General features: G+C 34.6%; 1 protein-coding gene across 1 annotated transcript in view; it reads right to left on the bottom strand.

The window, feature by feature from the left end:
• The window catches only part of LOC104623271 (glutamate receptor ionotropic, kainate 2), a gene marked incomplete at its 5' end in the record, with an annotated part of 143,488 nt that overhangs the window by 33,681 nt on the left and 93,397 nt on the right, over positions 1 to 16,410 (bottom strand). Inside the window, one exon of the mRNA XM_010290314.1 lies at positions 619 to 844. Coding sequence (XP_010288616.1) covers positions 619 to 844 — 226 coding nt within the window. The remainder of the gene's footprint in view (positions 1 to 618; positions 845 to 16,410) is intronic.

Here is a 16,410-nt window from a genome sequence, read left to right on the forward strand (position 1 = left end):
TGCTTGCTGAATCCCATCCTGTGGATTCTAGTAGCAAAACAAATGTCAGTAGTTGGCTTCTAATCTTCAACTAATGTTTTGTACCTAGTCAAGAACACCTGACCTGGAAAATATTTACAGGATTGGTATTGTTCTGCAAAATCATCTTCCACAAGGTTAATTCAGTATTTCTTTTGTCTGGGGATTATACATGGCATGTTTTGGAATCTTTCCTCTCCTTTTAAGTATCTCAGTGATTAGTCTTCTCAGTATACAAGCATTATCCCCATTTGCTAATACAAACCTTGTACTACTAGCACCACATTCTCCAAAGAGAGAGGTCAACATCTTAAAAATATTTTTTTAAAAAATAAAGTACTGTGAAAAGTACTTTTTGTTGTTGTTGAACATATAGAAGGCACCATGTAAGAGAAACATATCCTATGAAACTGTCAAATTTTTTACAAAGTAACTTTTTTTTCTGTTTATAAAATATGTAATGTTTTCCCCAGGTGGGAAAAAGAGAATGAGAAAAAATGTTAGCAACGTAGAGAAAGTAACAGTGTATTGGAGCTTTTCTATGCTACTGCAGCAACTAAGATTAATGAACAGAGAACAAATAGTTGACGTATCACCTACCCATGGGAGTTCCAACGCCGTAACCTTTTGAGTCTATCAGGCCTCCAATCTGTGTTAGGTTACAGTTCCGCTGTGTGACAAACTCAATGGTTGTCGACTCCATTAAAAACGCATAATCAGAGGTAAGCACACGCTGGATACCTTCTTCATTACTTTTGACAAGTACTGACTGCCTCCTGCTACTCATGAAGGCCCACATCTTGTCGTAAGTGGAGATCTTCGATTTCTGAAAGACAAATATTAGATGCAACGTGAATAAGAATAATACGCTTGTAAGAGTGAAAGCAAATTCTCAGTTTGCACGTTGCTCTCATCGTATTTTACTATGTGTCAGGTTTTGACAAGGCATTCGTCTAAGGGTGCCTGTACCTTTCACCTCATTTGTATCTCTTGTCTTCTCTGTATAAAACAAAACAGCTGGACAGATACTCAAGAAAATGCACAATATTTGTTGTTTATCTGTTTTTTATTGTTTATATGTTTTTATGTAGGATGAAGGCCTACAAGTATTTGAAGTCAGTGGAAATCTATTAAGTATTTCACTGCAGCCAAATTCATCAACAATTCTGGTGAGTGCTATAGGAGAATCTGTGGATTCTGGCACATTTGAAATTTTTACTCTTATTTCAATCACTCAGCTACATCTGAGCAATTCAGAAAACCTAATGCACTGTGTGGGAACCTGAAGTAACCAAAACACTTACAGACGGCAGTATATAGAGAAAAGTTGTGAGGGAGAAGGCAGCAAACATTTTATCCATTGTATACTTGGAGGAAGATTTTAGGTAAAAGACAGTATCACACTCTGGTCACACTAATAGCAGCTTGCCATTCAGAAACTGACTACTAAAAGTCCTAAAAATTATAATATTCCCAGAAGATTGGGAGTATTAATGCAAATAATGCAAAGAACTATTGTGATAGGGAGAGACGGTAGTTTGGGACAAAGGAGGCTAGTTTGGCACAAAGTCTGCTACGCGACTATAGCAAAGTTGCTTCCTTTCTTTCACCTCAGCTTATTTAAAAAAAGATATTACCGTTACTCATCTTTGTAAAACACAGCACTTAAGAGATCTTAACCACTGGATAAATTGAAAGTATTAGTAGTACTGAACTTTTTATATTACATTTGCCCCATGTTTTAATAACGTTTCAAACTCAAGATGTATCAGAAAATGTTTAGTAATGTGAAATTTTGCCTAGTAAATAAAATGTAGAAATACAGCATGAGAACTAGTATAGACTTTTTAAGGAATCTTTCATCTTTTAATGTCAGCCTTAAACATAAGTCTGCAGTCAGCTCTGGTGGAGATACTAAACAAAGATTGACACTACAAACCTTTCTGAAGTTCAGCTGATTGGCAGCCATAAATTCTGCCCCAGAGGAGAATTAACAGTGTATGTGGAATGAAAAGAACATTTACTTAGAAAAAAGAAGATTTTATCCCCCTGCTGAGATACAATCCAAGACTTGTATCGCTCTGCCTGGGGACTTAGCAAAGCAAGCATTTGAACTAACTCTAGTGTCAGTGCTAACAAAACTGAAGACTTTTAGGACTCTGCATGAACACAGTTACTGTACTGAACATAGTATGTGGCTGATTGCAAAAGATTGTAGTAACAATGAAAGGGGAAATCATTTTTCTCAGAATATACTGTGAAAGCATAGAATAGAGAAGATCAAACAGATACGGTCTCTCCTCATAGGGTTTGTTTCGAAAATCAAATAATTCTTGCAAGCATTTAATACTGCACTGTAGCATAACATACTTTAAGCAATGCACATCAGCTCTTTAGGAATCTAAATTACTATGTAATACAAAAAGGATGGAAAATTAATGTTTTTCAATATTTGTAAAATTTATCAAGAATCTGTATTTAACTCTTTTGACATACAATCTTTACCCCAGTACACGAAACAAACATTTTAGCCACTATAAAAAATCTGAGCAATACAAATTGGCAGAGAAAACAATTTTAGTAAAGTGTTAGATACACATTGCTGACACATGTTGAGGAAAAAAAAAAAAAAAGAAAAAGAAAAAGCCAAATGAGCGATAGCAGAAAATAAAGAAAGAATGAACCGTAATACATACACATTTCTATATTTCTGTTGGGGAGAAAAAAAAAAACCTCCAGGATGAAAACATGTTAGCAAGGGAAATGGTTGCTTTCTACTGAAGCATTACAGCATGTGAAAAAATGCAATATCCTCTAAAAGACAGAGTGCTTGTATTACAATGACTGATTTAATCAGCTAGGATGAAGCCACAGATAATATTGAAAAAGAAGGAACAAAGGTCAACAACAAAATCAAAGAAAGCTCCTGCATAGGATAGCTCAGTTACTGGAATAATTAAAACAAAAAAAACCAAAAAAGTAAAAAAGTCTACACATGATTAGTGAAACTACTGTAGAAAATAACACAAAACCTAGAATATCAGTGCACATGGCTCACCGCGGTAAAGCTAAAAAGGGTGATAGAAAGTGCACAGTGGTCTCTCAGTTTCTTCATATAGGCAAACACTACAATGTCTTTGCATTGCTTTCTTCCACCCCTAAAAGCTAAAAGTCAGAACTGAAAAGATGCCAATGAAAACAGCCCATCTACTTGTGACTCCTAAATTCTAACTAGCGTTGAGAAAGTCTTACCAAAAAAAGTACCTAGTACAGGTTATGGGATTTCTCTTACACACAACAGAGAATGTTTTATCTGAAAATAAAAAAAAAAAAAACAAAAAACATTGGATTCAGGAAAATACAACCAGAAATTTTCTTCCTCTGTGTTTGGCAAACTACTGAGCAGGCTCATGTGACTAAAATCAAAAAGGTAGAAAAATTAAAAGCATTAGGAGCCCATCTGACACTGAACTAAAGAGAATGACACTGCAATATGTACATATTGTTTCTTGTGGTTATGACTGTGTCATTCCTATTGATAGAAGCAGATACTGCAGTTTACATTATGTTTCCATGCTCTTTCACTGTGTGGAAATCAATCTGGTTAATCAACTTATATACTCCATAAATGAAGTGTATTATTTTATCTAGGTTAGCTCACCATATTGTTTCATCTAACTGGAAATAACTATCTGGAAATCCAACGTGAAATCAACCAGAAATGATGTCTGTATAAGATAACTTGTGGTGACATGATTTATCATGCTTGTGTTCCCTCAGTAATGTTGAAGACAATGCAGAGTAGTAAGAAAGCTGCCTATGCTTTGCAACATTTGAATTCCACTGGCATAAAAAAAGCGAAATAACTAACAAGAAAGATGGAAATTAAAAGGTTAAGCAAATCAAGAAACTCATCTACCTGGTGCATAAAATGGTAGCTCTCACAATGACATTCAGAGCATACTGTCAGTTAAAGATTGTTGAAAGATAACTGTACATGTAAGGGATCATAAAAGGAAATGTGGCAAAGGCTTTAAGTTAGTCTAATGCTATGTACAAATGTGAGGCTGGAAACAGAAGGAATCATCATTAGTAATGTGTTACTGCTCTATCTTGAAGAACTGGCTAGGAAAGACAAATATCTGAGCAGTGAGAGTCTGGACCACAAGGTTAGAAAAATATCAGGATGATGAATGGATGCCAGAATAAACAAGAATCAAAGGACAGTGAAGCAGACCTCATGATACAAAACAAGACTGGAAAAATGCACAGCAAAAATGTGCCAGGCAATTTCTGACATTTTTCTACAAAGGAAAAATTACAGATCCATTAATGAAGATTTTTACTTTAATGATGTCATCCAACTGCTTTCCTGGCTTCTAGCAGCTTTTGGGTGTCACAGACAGTGCCTCAGCTTTGCTTTCACCCATGCAATATTTAAACTCAAAAAACGCTGTAGCAGCACAGGAAATATTAAAGTTAATTACAATTAATTCTTGAAGGAAAAAAAAAGGAAAAAAAAAAAAGTCAGAAGCCCAGTTCTTATATATTTTATGAAAGTACTCTCCACCACATAAGAATTAAACCATGACAATCTTTATGTCAAGAAAAACCCCACAGACTCCCAATACTATTACATAATTTTCCATTTATGACACTACCTATAACAGCTATGTGACTTTTGTTTTCCTGAGCATTGCATTGTGGACACAGGCCACTTTTCTAAAAGTTGCTTGATTCATGGATTTTTTTAAGGCTTAAAGAACAATTATGCACATTTATTCTGACCTTCTTTAATAGACTATGAAATGTCGCCTCTGAATTACTTCACAAGCTCATCACTTATACACTTGCACTGACAAAAAGAATGACATATGAAAAGTGCCTTCATAAAGACCCATCTTTATGAGCATTAGCAAGGTGCCCAACATTGTCTTTCACAAAATGTTTGATGACAAGCTGGTAGGAAATGGACTGGAGCACATACAGGTGGAGAGCTGGCTGAGATGTTGATCCTGAAAGGTGGTAGGTAGTAGCTCAAGGCCAGATTGATGTCTTGTCATGAGTGGAGTGACTCAGGGGTCTGTCCTAGAGCTGATACTATTCAGTATCTTTATAAACAGTTTGGAAAATGGTATTGAAAGCACCATCACCAAGTTTGAGGATGACACCAAACAGGGAGGATAGCCAGATACACTGGAAGAGTGAGCTATAATGCAGAGAGACCTCAAGAGGCTGGAAAATATAGTATATAAAGTTGTATACTATAACTATAGTATAACTACTAATATAGTATAACAGGAATTGCATAAGGTTTAACGAAGATAAATGAAAAGTCTGTATTGGGAGAAAGTAATCCCAAACATCTGTACTGGATGACTGGAGGAGTGTATGTTGGCTGAAAAGAACTTACGAATTCAAGAGGACAGCAAACTGAACATAAGTAAGCAACACATCCTTGCAGCAAGAAAGGAAACTGCAGGCTGTATCAGCAAGATTATAGCAAACAGAACAAGAGGTGAGATTAATCCACAGTACTAGACACTTGCCAAGCCACACCAGGTATGCTGTGTCTAGTTTTGGTCCTCCAAGTCCAAGAGAGATATTAAAATTGGAGCGTGTCCACCAAGGTTATCAGGGAGTTGGAGTTCTTAACTTACAAAGAAAGGTTAATAGAAATTGTGTTGTTCAACCTAGAATGGAAAGTTTACACTGAATCTAATCACATTCTTCCATTACCTAAAGAGGTTAGAGGGAAGTTGAAGGTACTCTTTTCATGCATGGTGACAGGATAAGAGGCAGTGGCCCAAGCTGCTGAAAGGAAATTCTGTGTGGATATAAGAAAAGAAATCTTCACCATGAGAACAACTAAGCACTGGAACAGGTAACCATGGCCTGAATAAGCTAATAAGCTAATAAAGCTAAGGATTTGCTTTCAATTAAGAAAGCAGATCTCCAACAAGAGGAAGGGAAGTCTAGAGGTCCTTTCCAACTTTGAGTTTTCATTTATTTCTATGATTCTTTATCAATATCAATATCAACTACATACAGTTATAAGTGTTTCTGGAGACTTTTAAAATTTTGACTTTGAGCAATTTCAAGAAAACAAACTAAAACGTAATTTCCTGTCGGGGGGAGGAGAAGACAACACAAACAAAAACACTGTGAACTTATGTAGTTTATACATCAAGACAAAGGCAAGTGCATTATCAGCCAGGCGAACATGTGTTTTCCTGTCTTTTTCACCCTCCAGTCCTTTGAAACTCAAGTAGACTCACCCCAATTGTTTCATGCATGACCCCTTGGAAATCCTGAACACCAGGATGGAAATCCAAGCTGAACAATTCATATAACACGTTTATTTTATTCATTCCTTATTCTTTTTTGTTAGTTTGACATTTTGTTTTGACACATGCCCTAAATCTACACAGCTGTGAAAAAAGCTAGAAAATACATTCCCGATGTTCTTAATACCAGCAAAAGCACTAACATATCTCAAGATTTTTTTCTAAACATAAGAAGGCTAGATGTCAAATTTAAGTGAAGCAAATGTTATAGATGATCCTCTTCTGGCTCATAGCTATTCTAACATATTTGGGATATGTCTCCAGTATTTTAGGTCACAGAGGATTAGCACCATTCATAGAGAGATAAGCAAAGTTAATTAATTGAATGCATTTCAAATAGTATGACAAGCTTAAAGCTGAGAGAACAAACCAATAGCCTAAGGTAAAGAATGTTTTAGGAATTCTGTCATGGTCCTCAAGCATTATAAATACAGGGAAATTCAAAGTAAGGCTATCTGAAAGAATTTGAATGCTTGCATAAATGAAAATAAATTGTAAATAAACATAAATAAATTGTTTTCCTGAACTGTTACGAAATGGAAATTTTCAAAGGCTGATTGATACTGTTCAAATATCTATCAATGACTGACGATGTGTTTGTTTCATTGTGCATTTTTTGTACTTTCTTGTTTCTGTAATTTATATCTGTGTACACTGATCCACCTTCATCAGCTCTTAATATGAATTTGAATTCTTTGGAATAGGTACTGTTTTCTCCAAACTGCTCAATGTTTCTGAAGTGGACAACAATGGGATCCTGATCCATTACTGGGACTTCTGAGCTAAACAGCAAAATATGCAAATAATGATAAATATCAGAATCGGCTACAGGAATCAGAATGGAAGATATCAGATCTTATTAATTTTTTGGCTTTACACAGTATGACTACATGTCCTGTTTCCAGATATTTTGTTTTAAATAATCCATTTAAATTTGTTTTAATGGTTGAAATAATTTCTCTTTTTCAGTAACTAGTTCTACACTCCAAAAGAATTTGGTCTTAATTGCATACCTGTAGTTGATACCTCAATAATATAGTATGATACCATAGACATTTCAAACTCTGCATTCACATATGTGCAGTGCACAGGTTTGAATCATTGCTACAGGCTGAGGCATAGCTTTTGTGGAGCACCATGCTAATCACTATCATCCTAAGTATACTGAAAATACTATACATTCCTCCACCTGTGCAGGAGAGCAGATAGACTTATATCAGCTTAGCTATCATCCATACCAAACAGACAGACTGTGTCAATCCAAGTGAACTTCTGAGTATCATCTGATTTTCTGACCAGATCAGCAACTAGTTATAAAAATGACCTCTGTGCTACTGTATTTTCTTTATTGTCTCCTAGAACTATGAGACTGGCTTTTCCTCAGTTTTCAAATAAAAGTGAAAAGGACACTCTGCTTTTTATCAGACTGGTCTCATTCACTCTGACCCTCTGACCTCAGGGCATTTTTCTTCTTTTTTTTTTCTCTTTTTTTTTTTCTTTTTTTCCCTATTTTTTCAGAACTGCTGAGGCCTGAAAACCCCTAAGTGAACCAGCCAATTTAGATTTTGTTGTATCAGTATAAAAACAATAAAACCAATGCATACAGTGTTCTCTCCTCCATAAACGGGAGTTTTCATGGTCCATAGAGTACAAATGAAAAAAGATAGGAAAGGTGTTTCTGCCAAGAATAGAGCTACAAGGAATGAAAAATGCAGTGCTTGGAGAAAGACATTTTTACTCTTACCCCAATTGTGCTGACTTTTTGTTTTAAAAATCAAAGATTATGAACAAACATTAAATATTTAATATAACTTATGGTTAAAAAAAACAAAATCTAATGGTATTGAAATAAGTTTTCACTATCAGCTTTGACCTGGAAATAAGCAAGGATTTTATATTGTCCAAAACCACTAATGGATTTCAGAAAACTTCCTTGCCTTTTATAACCGAATGACTTACAGTCCTCTACTGAATTATAACTAATGTCACAATGGCTCTCATTGTAAAGTACTGTGGAAGGTGACAAGTGTGGTATTTCTCACACTTCTGTAGGTTTCTTCTTTATAAGTAGGAATAAAACATTAAGAAAATTTAATCTGTTTTTAAAGCAGATTGTGTATTCTGCATGTTCTGTAAAGATAAATCCACTTCTGCTCAGTCTGCCTGTTCTGCAATACAAACTGCAGTACAAGAACTCCACACTTCGTTTGCACTGTATCTGGAAGCAATCTCCTTTCCCAAAAGCAATGAGTGCACAGTTTCATCACTGGAACCGAGCATGAAGTTCACAAAGACTACATTAAATATTTACCTCTATTAGAGTAGGAATTTGTCATAATGCCATGATTTTAACAATTGTATTCTCACAGCATCTACACTGGCATGGAAGATGCTTGTGCAATGTTCAAAGCAAAATTAATATGCACTATGCCCAAAACACTCTGTTGTTGTTGTGATTTGAAAGAAACTCATAGGAAGCATTAGAAATCAAACACATGGCATTCAAGATCCTTTTGAATGAGGAGAAGTAGAAAGCCCATGCACTATTATTTGCTAGTTTGTTGCCAAAACCAGTTAGGAATAAATACTGTTTCATTATCTTTGCAGATCTCAAAAACATAACAGAAGTTCCATTGTCAATTTTTTTTTCTTTTGGCAGCTGCCAAGCAGCAGCATTAGCATTAGTTATTGCCTGTAATGATGGTCATCAAAATCAGTCTAGTGGCACAGACAGATTGGTGGGGTTTTTTCCCCCTCAATAAATTCCCCCATCAGTTCTGTTGCCAGACCTAACAAAACTCTGAACTTCCAAAATAGCCCATAATTTTAAGTATTTCCTTACAAAATAGCTCATGTAAAATATTTGCCAGCTATAGATTAGCATAAGGCACCACTGAGGTATTCTGCAGTGGGATTTGGATTTAGCATTCATTACTTTTTTATTATAGTTAGTAAATTACCAACAACACTGGACCATATGTGCTAGCTACGAACAGCTGAGTTTTTCTCTGTACTCATCTGACCTTGGTCACTAGAAAATTGGAGTTAATTCAGGCAAACAGGATTGATGCCATATGTTGCTCATATCAAAGGTATAGAGAAGTGGTAGGATACTGCTCAGAAGTACTGTTTGTTAGCAAATCTGTCAGGTCTTGGAATAATTCTGGCAATTTTGTCTTGAAACACTTCCAGTCTCCTAAACAACATACTTCAGAAGATAAGCAACATACTTCAGGAGCTGCTTTCCTCCAAAAACAGTGAGGTTAAAAAAAAAATTAAAATATATGGGATGAAATGCTACAGTAAAAGACACAGGAACTTCTTTTCAGCCAAACTTCTTGCTGAAGAATACATCATGAAGAATTCATCTACATGCATAGATGAATTTATATGTGTTTGATTAGTGATCTGTACAGTAAATACGAGCAATAGCAGTTATAAGATGTAATTTTGATTGTTTTTTAAGCACAGATACATAGAGTCCCTACCCAACTTTTCAGAAATTGATGGGGAAAATTGCAGTACTGACAAAATTGTGGAACATGTTAAAAGTTAGAGTAGATACAATTCACGTGTTTATTTGCCTAGTGAAATTTGGACATCTGTAATAGGTGAGTGCAGGCAGTGTAAACACAGCTAGTAACGTAATTTAACAGAGAAAGGGATTTAGTTTAGCTTCTCAAGACAGGAAGTTCTACAAAGGCCCTTTATAATTTGGAACAACCAGAACAGCAAGTATGTGGCAGAACAGAGGGGGAAGGATTCTCTTTCCAGCATCATTGACTGGTATATTCCATTTTTGTCAGAGGGAAGTGCTCAAAATTAGCAGAAATAAAGTAATCGGGTATTTTCAAAGAAAGAAAAAGGAAGGGAAAATTCATCACCAGTTTATCAGTTTGACCATTCAGTGACTTAAATCAGTCATGTTCGTGTTTTCTGTTAAACACCAAAACTTAGCCAAAGACTATTCTAAGATGCCTAAGGCTAATTCTATGCCAACTACTTCTTTTATTATTTCTTACTATAGAGGTCTTAGATAGCTGAACTGTGCAGAACCATTCTGGGAAAAAAAAAAGACTGTTTTGCCTAGGATTATTGTGTGTGGTCTTTGAAACTACTGAATCCAAAATTCAAATATTTTATATATTTTTGTAGGGGAAAAGCAACAACAAAATCAATGAAAATTTCATGCACTATATTTCCACTACACTATATCAACTGCAGAAACTTGTGCTGTTCAAAATTTACCTACAAATCATTCACAGTTTGTAGTTTCAGTAGAAACTTGACTACTATATTTTGTTTAGGAATAGGTTAGATTGAATTTAGCAAAAATAAATTTTAAAATTAATTTTTTAAATTTAAAAAGTAATCTTAATTTGAGCACATTTGACATTGGGTGTAGGAACAGGCATTTATTTCTGTGACAACAGTGAAGTGGTCTATCAGGTCTGCAATGAGAAGTGTCTGTCATATGGTATGGCCTGAGCATTGCAGCCTGAAAATTATGGATGTTCTATTCCTGTTAGTTGCTCTGAATTCTTGGAAAGATCAAGGTGAAAAGTACCATAACCTCTTATTTCTTCCCATTTTCAGCATTTTCTGTGTGTACTTATGATGCAAACTTAAGTCCAACTGTAATCTTGTTAAATGTCATCTTCAACAAGAGAAATCAATTTTAAAGTCATACTAACATTGAGCCATATCAGCCAGAACAAGGAAGTAAGATGTTAGGCTGATGTGACCTTCCCTCTATCTTTACAGGTTTTTTTATTGCTACATGAGCAAATATGACACTTAAATATCCCATTTGAGAGATAATATGAAAGCAAAAAAAAATCCATAAGACAGCACAAAATTTCATATTGATTTCACTTGGAAGAAAAACAAAGACAATAATAAAGATCAAAATTTAACCATGGAAAATTTTTATTTTGCAAAAATTATTTTTTTGTAGAGAATTCCTGAGCTGGCATAAAAATTTTCTGTGGTACTCAGCAAGATCACACCATGTGATCTCCAGAGATGCCTTAATGATAAGTTAAGCTTTCTAACTAAATATTTCTACTAATTCCCACATTAGAAGACTTTTATTATTGACTAAAATATAAATTTACAGTTATGTATTTATAGTTACACATGGTAAAAGCAATTACACTTCATTATCTATGAATTTTTGCAGCTGCATAGAATGTTATGTCAACAATTAAATGGTTCAAACATTACTTGAAATAATTACTCTGTGGCATGTGACATCTGAGTTCTGAAATACCCAAAGAGGAAGAACAGATATTTGACATTATATGCTGACATGTTCTAGTGGAAATCCATGTGCCATTGTAGAAATATTGTATGGGCTGATATGTGATATCATAACTCCTAGAAAATTCACTAGGTTACTGATTGTATGGCATTATCAGAACTGCTAAGGATTCTAGACATTTCCTCCGTGGAACTGGTCGGTGCAGCTGTGCACCTGCAGATTCTGCATTTTCCCTGTCAAGCTGTCAGTAAATTGATCAACTGGACACCAGGAAGTAATACTATTATTCATCCAGTAAAAAACTAATGAGAAACAAAATTTCTGATGATGTTTAAGCATCCACTAGGTTAAATTTACCTAAATTTATATAAATAGTTTTGCTAACCTGCTTACCAAAACAAGCCAACCTTTTCTGGATGCTATTTTGGAACTATTATTCTGGGCAGTTTCAAATAATAACTACTAGGACTATAGTGTTTGACTTTATTCCCTGTTTCGTTGTTTTAATTAAACTATTTGTGAAAAATCAGAAAATTCCATTCTAGGGAATTTTATGGAAACTAATTTATCAACAACTATTTTAAAAACCTTCAATGAATAATAACTATGCAGTAAATTGCTATAATAAAAGTTATTATCACTATCTGTGATTGACTTCATGTTCTGCTGTTCATATGTATCACATAAGGCTGAAAACAATGGCAACAAAAATAAAGTGAAAGCACAGAAAACTAATAGAATTTATTCTACATTTTATACTATATCACTTATATTTCCCTAGTTTCCATGTAGTTTGACAAAAATAAACACCTTCATTGATAGTGCTTGTGATATAGAAGAACAATTTCTTGTCCTTTCCTTGTGTTGATCTCTCCTCTAAAGGTTAGTAAAAGCATTTGAAATAACCTATAGGAAAAGTTTCTTTATGCTACTTTAATGCTTTGGAGAGAAAGTGGGTTTCTGCTATACTGAAGAGAAATCTTGTTTATATACCCATTTTGCCTACATTTTCAAGTACAAAGAGTAAACATTTTTCTCCATTTATCTCTATCACTGCACTGTTTTGCTTTCTAGGTCTAATGGGCTTGATTTAAGACCATATTTCTTCTTATTTCAATTCCACATTTTCTACTGTTTATGGATGTTAGATTTCTAATATTTTGAGAAGACAAAACAGTAATCCTGTGATTAACAGGATTTAATTTAAATCTATCTATGACTACTGTGCAGACAGTAAGAAATAGCTTAATCATTGTCTTCAAGGAGGTCAAAAGGTTGATCCCAAAGACAAGTAAATTTATGCATGAGCTCTTATTAGTCCCTTCCCCCTAATTTGGTACTTCAAGTGAAGGGGTATGAGTAAACATATGAGTAAAAGTCAATCACCAAAAAACTTTCTTTTTTCTGTAGAAAACTTACTAAAATCAGCCTTAGGAAGCTCAGCTTCTTTGTTCAAAATCAAGTTTTCATTATTCTGTTCGATCTTTCTCTAAAATTTTCCTTACCTCTCTTCCTATTGATTATAAAAAAAAATGATGGTTTATCTCAATATTCCAGTCTTGAGTGATTGCCTTAAAAACCTTTACTGAGAATTCATCAAAACCTGCCCACTGTGCCTTAGCAATCTGAACCTGATTTTGTGACCTTCATGTCTCGCTTTAAAAATTTCAATCTGTTTTAAATCACTAACTTAGCTGGTTTTTTATTTCCCCCATTTGCCTGCACCAAAATACTCCCTGTTCACCTCAACTGTTTTGACCCTCACTCATGTATATGAGTATGATTAATGCCTAAAGTAGAGATATGTTAAGCTTTTGCTTTAACCAGTTTATTTTTCCAATATGTTGTTTGGTTTTTTTTCTAATTTTGTTTGAGTCTTTTTTGATATGTATGAATTTACTTCAGACTGGAAGCTGATGAGAGGTTTATGGTAATCTTTTTTTCGTTCCCTTTAAACAGGCTTTATCTAAGCAATACTGAATACTATAGCCACAGTGCAGTACCTTTTCTTCTGGAGTGCAGGTCAACCCCTTCACTTGAAGTACCAAATTAGGGGGAAGGGACTAATAAGAGCTCATGCATAAATTTACTTGTCTTTGGGATCAACCTTTTGACCTCCTTGAAGACAATGATTAAGCTATTTCTTACTGTCTACACAGTAGTCATAGATAGATTTAAATTAATATGCTGGTTTGTTTTTATCATCCGGTAATACAAATATGTAATGATGAAAGACATAAAAAAACTAGTAAATTGCACTCATCGATGGATATAAAATACATCAGCTCACTGAAACAATATCCTGCAAGCTGTAATTAATTTTTATTTAGTTCTCCTGACTCTAACAATCACTCACAAATTGATATGAAAGGTATTGTACTTTTAATACTTCTGTCTAAATAAATTAGTTTATATTTGTTTTTGAAGTCTTAAGAACTTCATTTTCTGAGACAAAATTAAATTTCAGACATTTGCAGGAAATGTTCTCCATTTAAATTTACCATCTAAAACAAATGGAAGACCTACATGCTTTGTCTTTTGAATATTGTGTATATATTGCACTCATTATATAAAATTAGTATACATATTGGTGTTTCAAAAAGGAAATTTCTATAGGTATTCTATATCTGTGAGGAGCTCTACGTGGAGGACAATAGTATTTTCCAACTGCAGAATATCAAAAACTTACAACTAGGTCAGAGACCCCTAACAGAACTCCAGCCTGAGCTGGTTAGCTTGGAACGAAGTGCAAACAATGGTTACAAATAAACATCAGTGAGAAATAAAAGATGCATTTTTTTGAGCACTCAAACATAAATATTATGGACCCTCTGACACGATATTCACACAGGTGCAATTTCTGTTAGACTTTCTGAATTATGCTTGATTGAATGGCTTCGACTTTCTATTTTCTGCTAAATGTATCAGTAATTCATTAAAACACTTATTCAATAAAGAAGATCATTGATGTTAGCAAGTCATGCCCATATAACCAGCTTTCAGTTCTCAACTCTATGGTGAAAATTGGCTAAAACTTTATAATTGATTGATGAAAAAGCTCTCATTCACTCATAGGACCATAGAAAGGTTTGGGTTGGGAAGAACCTTCTAAGATCACTTAGTTCAACCTCCCTGCCAGGGGCAGAGACATCTTTCACACAATCAGGTTGCTCAAAGCCCCATCAAACCTGACCTTCAATGTTTCAAGGGATGGGACATCTACCACCCCTCTGGGCAACCTGTCCCACTGTCCTATCACTCTCATCATAAAAAAATTCTTCCTTGTGTCTAATGTAAAAAGGTCCTGGTAAAATGTCTCTCTCTGTTTTTCTTATAAGCCCTCTTTAACTATTGAAAGACCACACTAAGGTCTCCCCAGAGCCTTCTCTTCTCCAGGCTAAACAACCCCAACTCTCTCAGCCTGTCCTCTTAGGAGAGGTGTTCCATCCCTCTGATCATTTTTGAGGCCCTCCTCTGGACCCGTTCCAACAGGTCTGTGTCCTTTCTGTACAGTGACTGAAAAGGTATCACTAGAAACAAGACAGAGTCAGGCACTCAAACTGAAAGAAGTCAAAAGAAGGCTTAAAACACCTAGGAAATAATTATGTTTATGGAAACACGAGTTTGTGAACATTCTTTACTCACTCCTCTTCTAAGCAATGTAAGAAATTATGTTATCTTGACAATCAGAGAAGAAGTTACAATGAAGTAGTAGTATCTATCTGCCTAGGTACATCTAGTTTTGGAAGAAGGTATTTTTTCTATAAAGAATTGGTTACCAAATTTTCTCTGAAGCATCCTTGGTGTTCATGACTCCCAAAGAAGAACATTTTCTAAATGATCAAATGGACACCTTCAGCTTGGATAACACTCAACAGATTTTTTTTTTTTCCTGAAAAATTTTTGAATTATCAAATGTTCTTAGAGAAAAATTAACTTGGTCAAGTTTTCTATTAAAAAAAACCTGAACTGAGAAACATACTAACCTTCTAAATATCTTGTACTGTTACTTTTAGTTTTTGCTTAATTTGTAAGGTGAGATGTATCTCAAGAATTCATTTTTTCTAATATATTTAAGCTTAATTATTTAAGCTAAGATTAAAAATAAAGGGTGGGGATGTTATGAATCTGTGTCTGTGAAATGTTCCAATTATCCTAAATGGACTATTTTTTTCTGGTTTGCATTTTCTCCCAAATAGTCTATCCATGACAATTAAGGGTTTCCCTTTGTCAGAAATCCAAGGTAAGGAAAGTGTTTTGGTATCTAAAATATTTCTTCAGGGCAAGAAAATCAGAGTGAAATGACAATCAGTATGCTGTTGTCATACAGCCCCTAAAATCTTTTCTAATGATTCAGGACAAAACCTTTTTAGTTTCTTTAAAACTTTACTTATTTTCAGAAAAATCAATCACCATGAAATGAAAATTTTCATTTTCCGTTTCTTTATACCTCCCTGCCAACACTCCCGCTTTAAAGTCGCTAGTGGTATTCATGTAAAGAGGCCCTTGACATCCAGAACCACTGTTTCTTCCCATTAAAGAAGAGGTAAACTCTAGAAACAGTTTTAAACAGAGCATAAAAACATAGCCAAACTCATCGAATATGGATATTATCTTGAACTATTTTTCTTTATGGCTGCATTCTTTTCTTTATCGCAATACTTCTACTAGTTCAAATCCCCAAATCAGCCAGTCTTTAGTCTTTAGGAGCAATATAGCTCTCCAGAAATCTTTACCTACAGATATAGATACATCCCTCCATCTGTGTTTGCATGGGTGTAT

This window comes from Phaethon lepturus, unplaced genomic scaffold (genome assembly GCF_000687285.1).
Source record: "Phaethon lepturus isolate BGI_N335 unplaced genomic scaffold, ASM68728v1 scaffold1957, whole genome shotgun sequence".
Classification (NCBI taxonomy): domain Eukaryota; kingdom Metazoa; phylum Chordata; class Aves; order Phaethontiformes; family Phaethontidae; genus Phaethon; species Phaethon lepturus.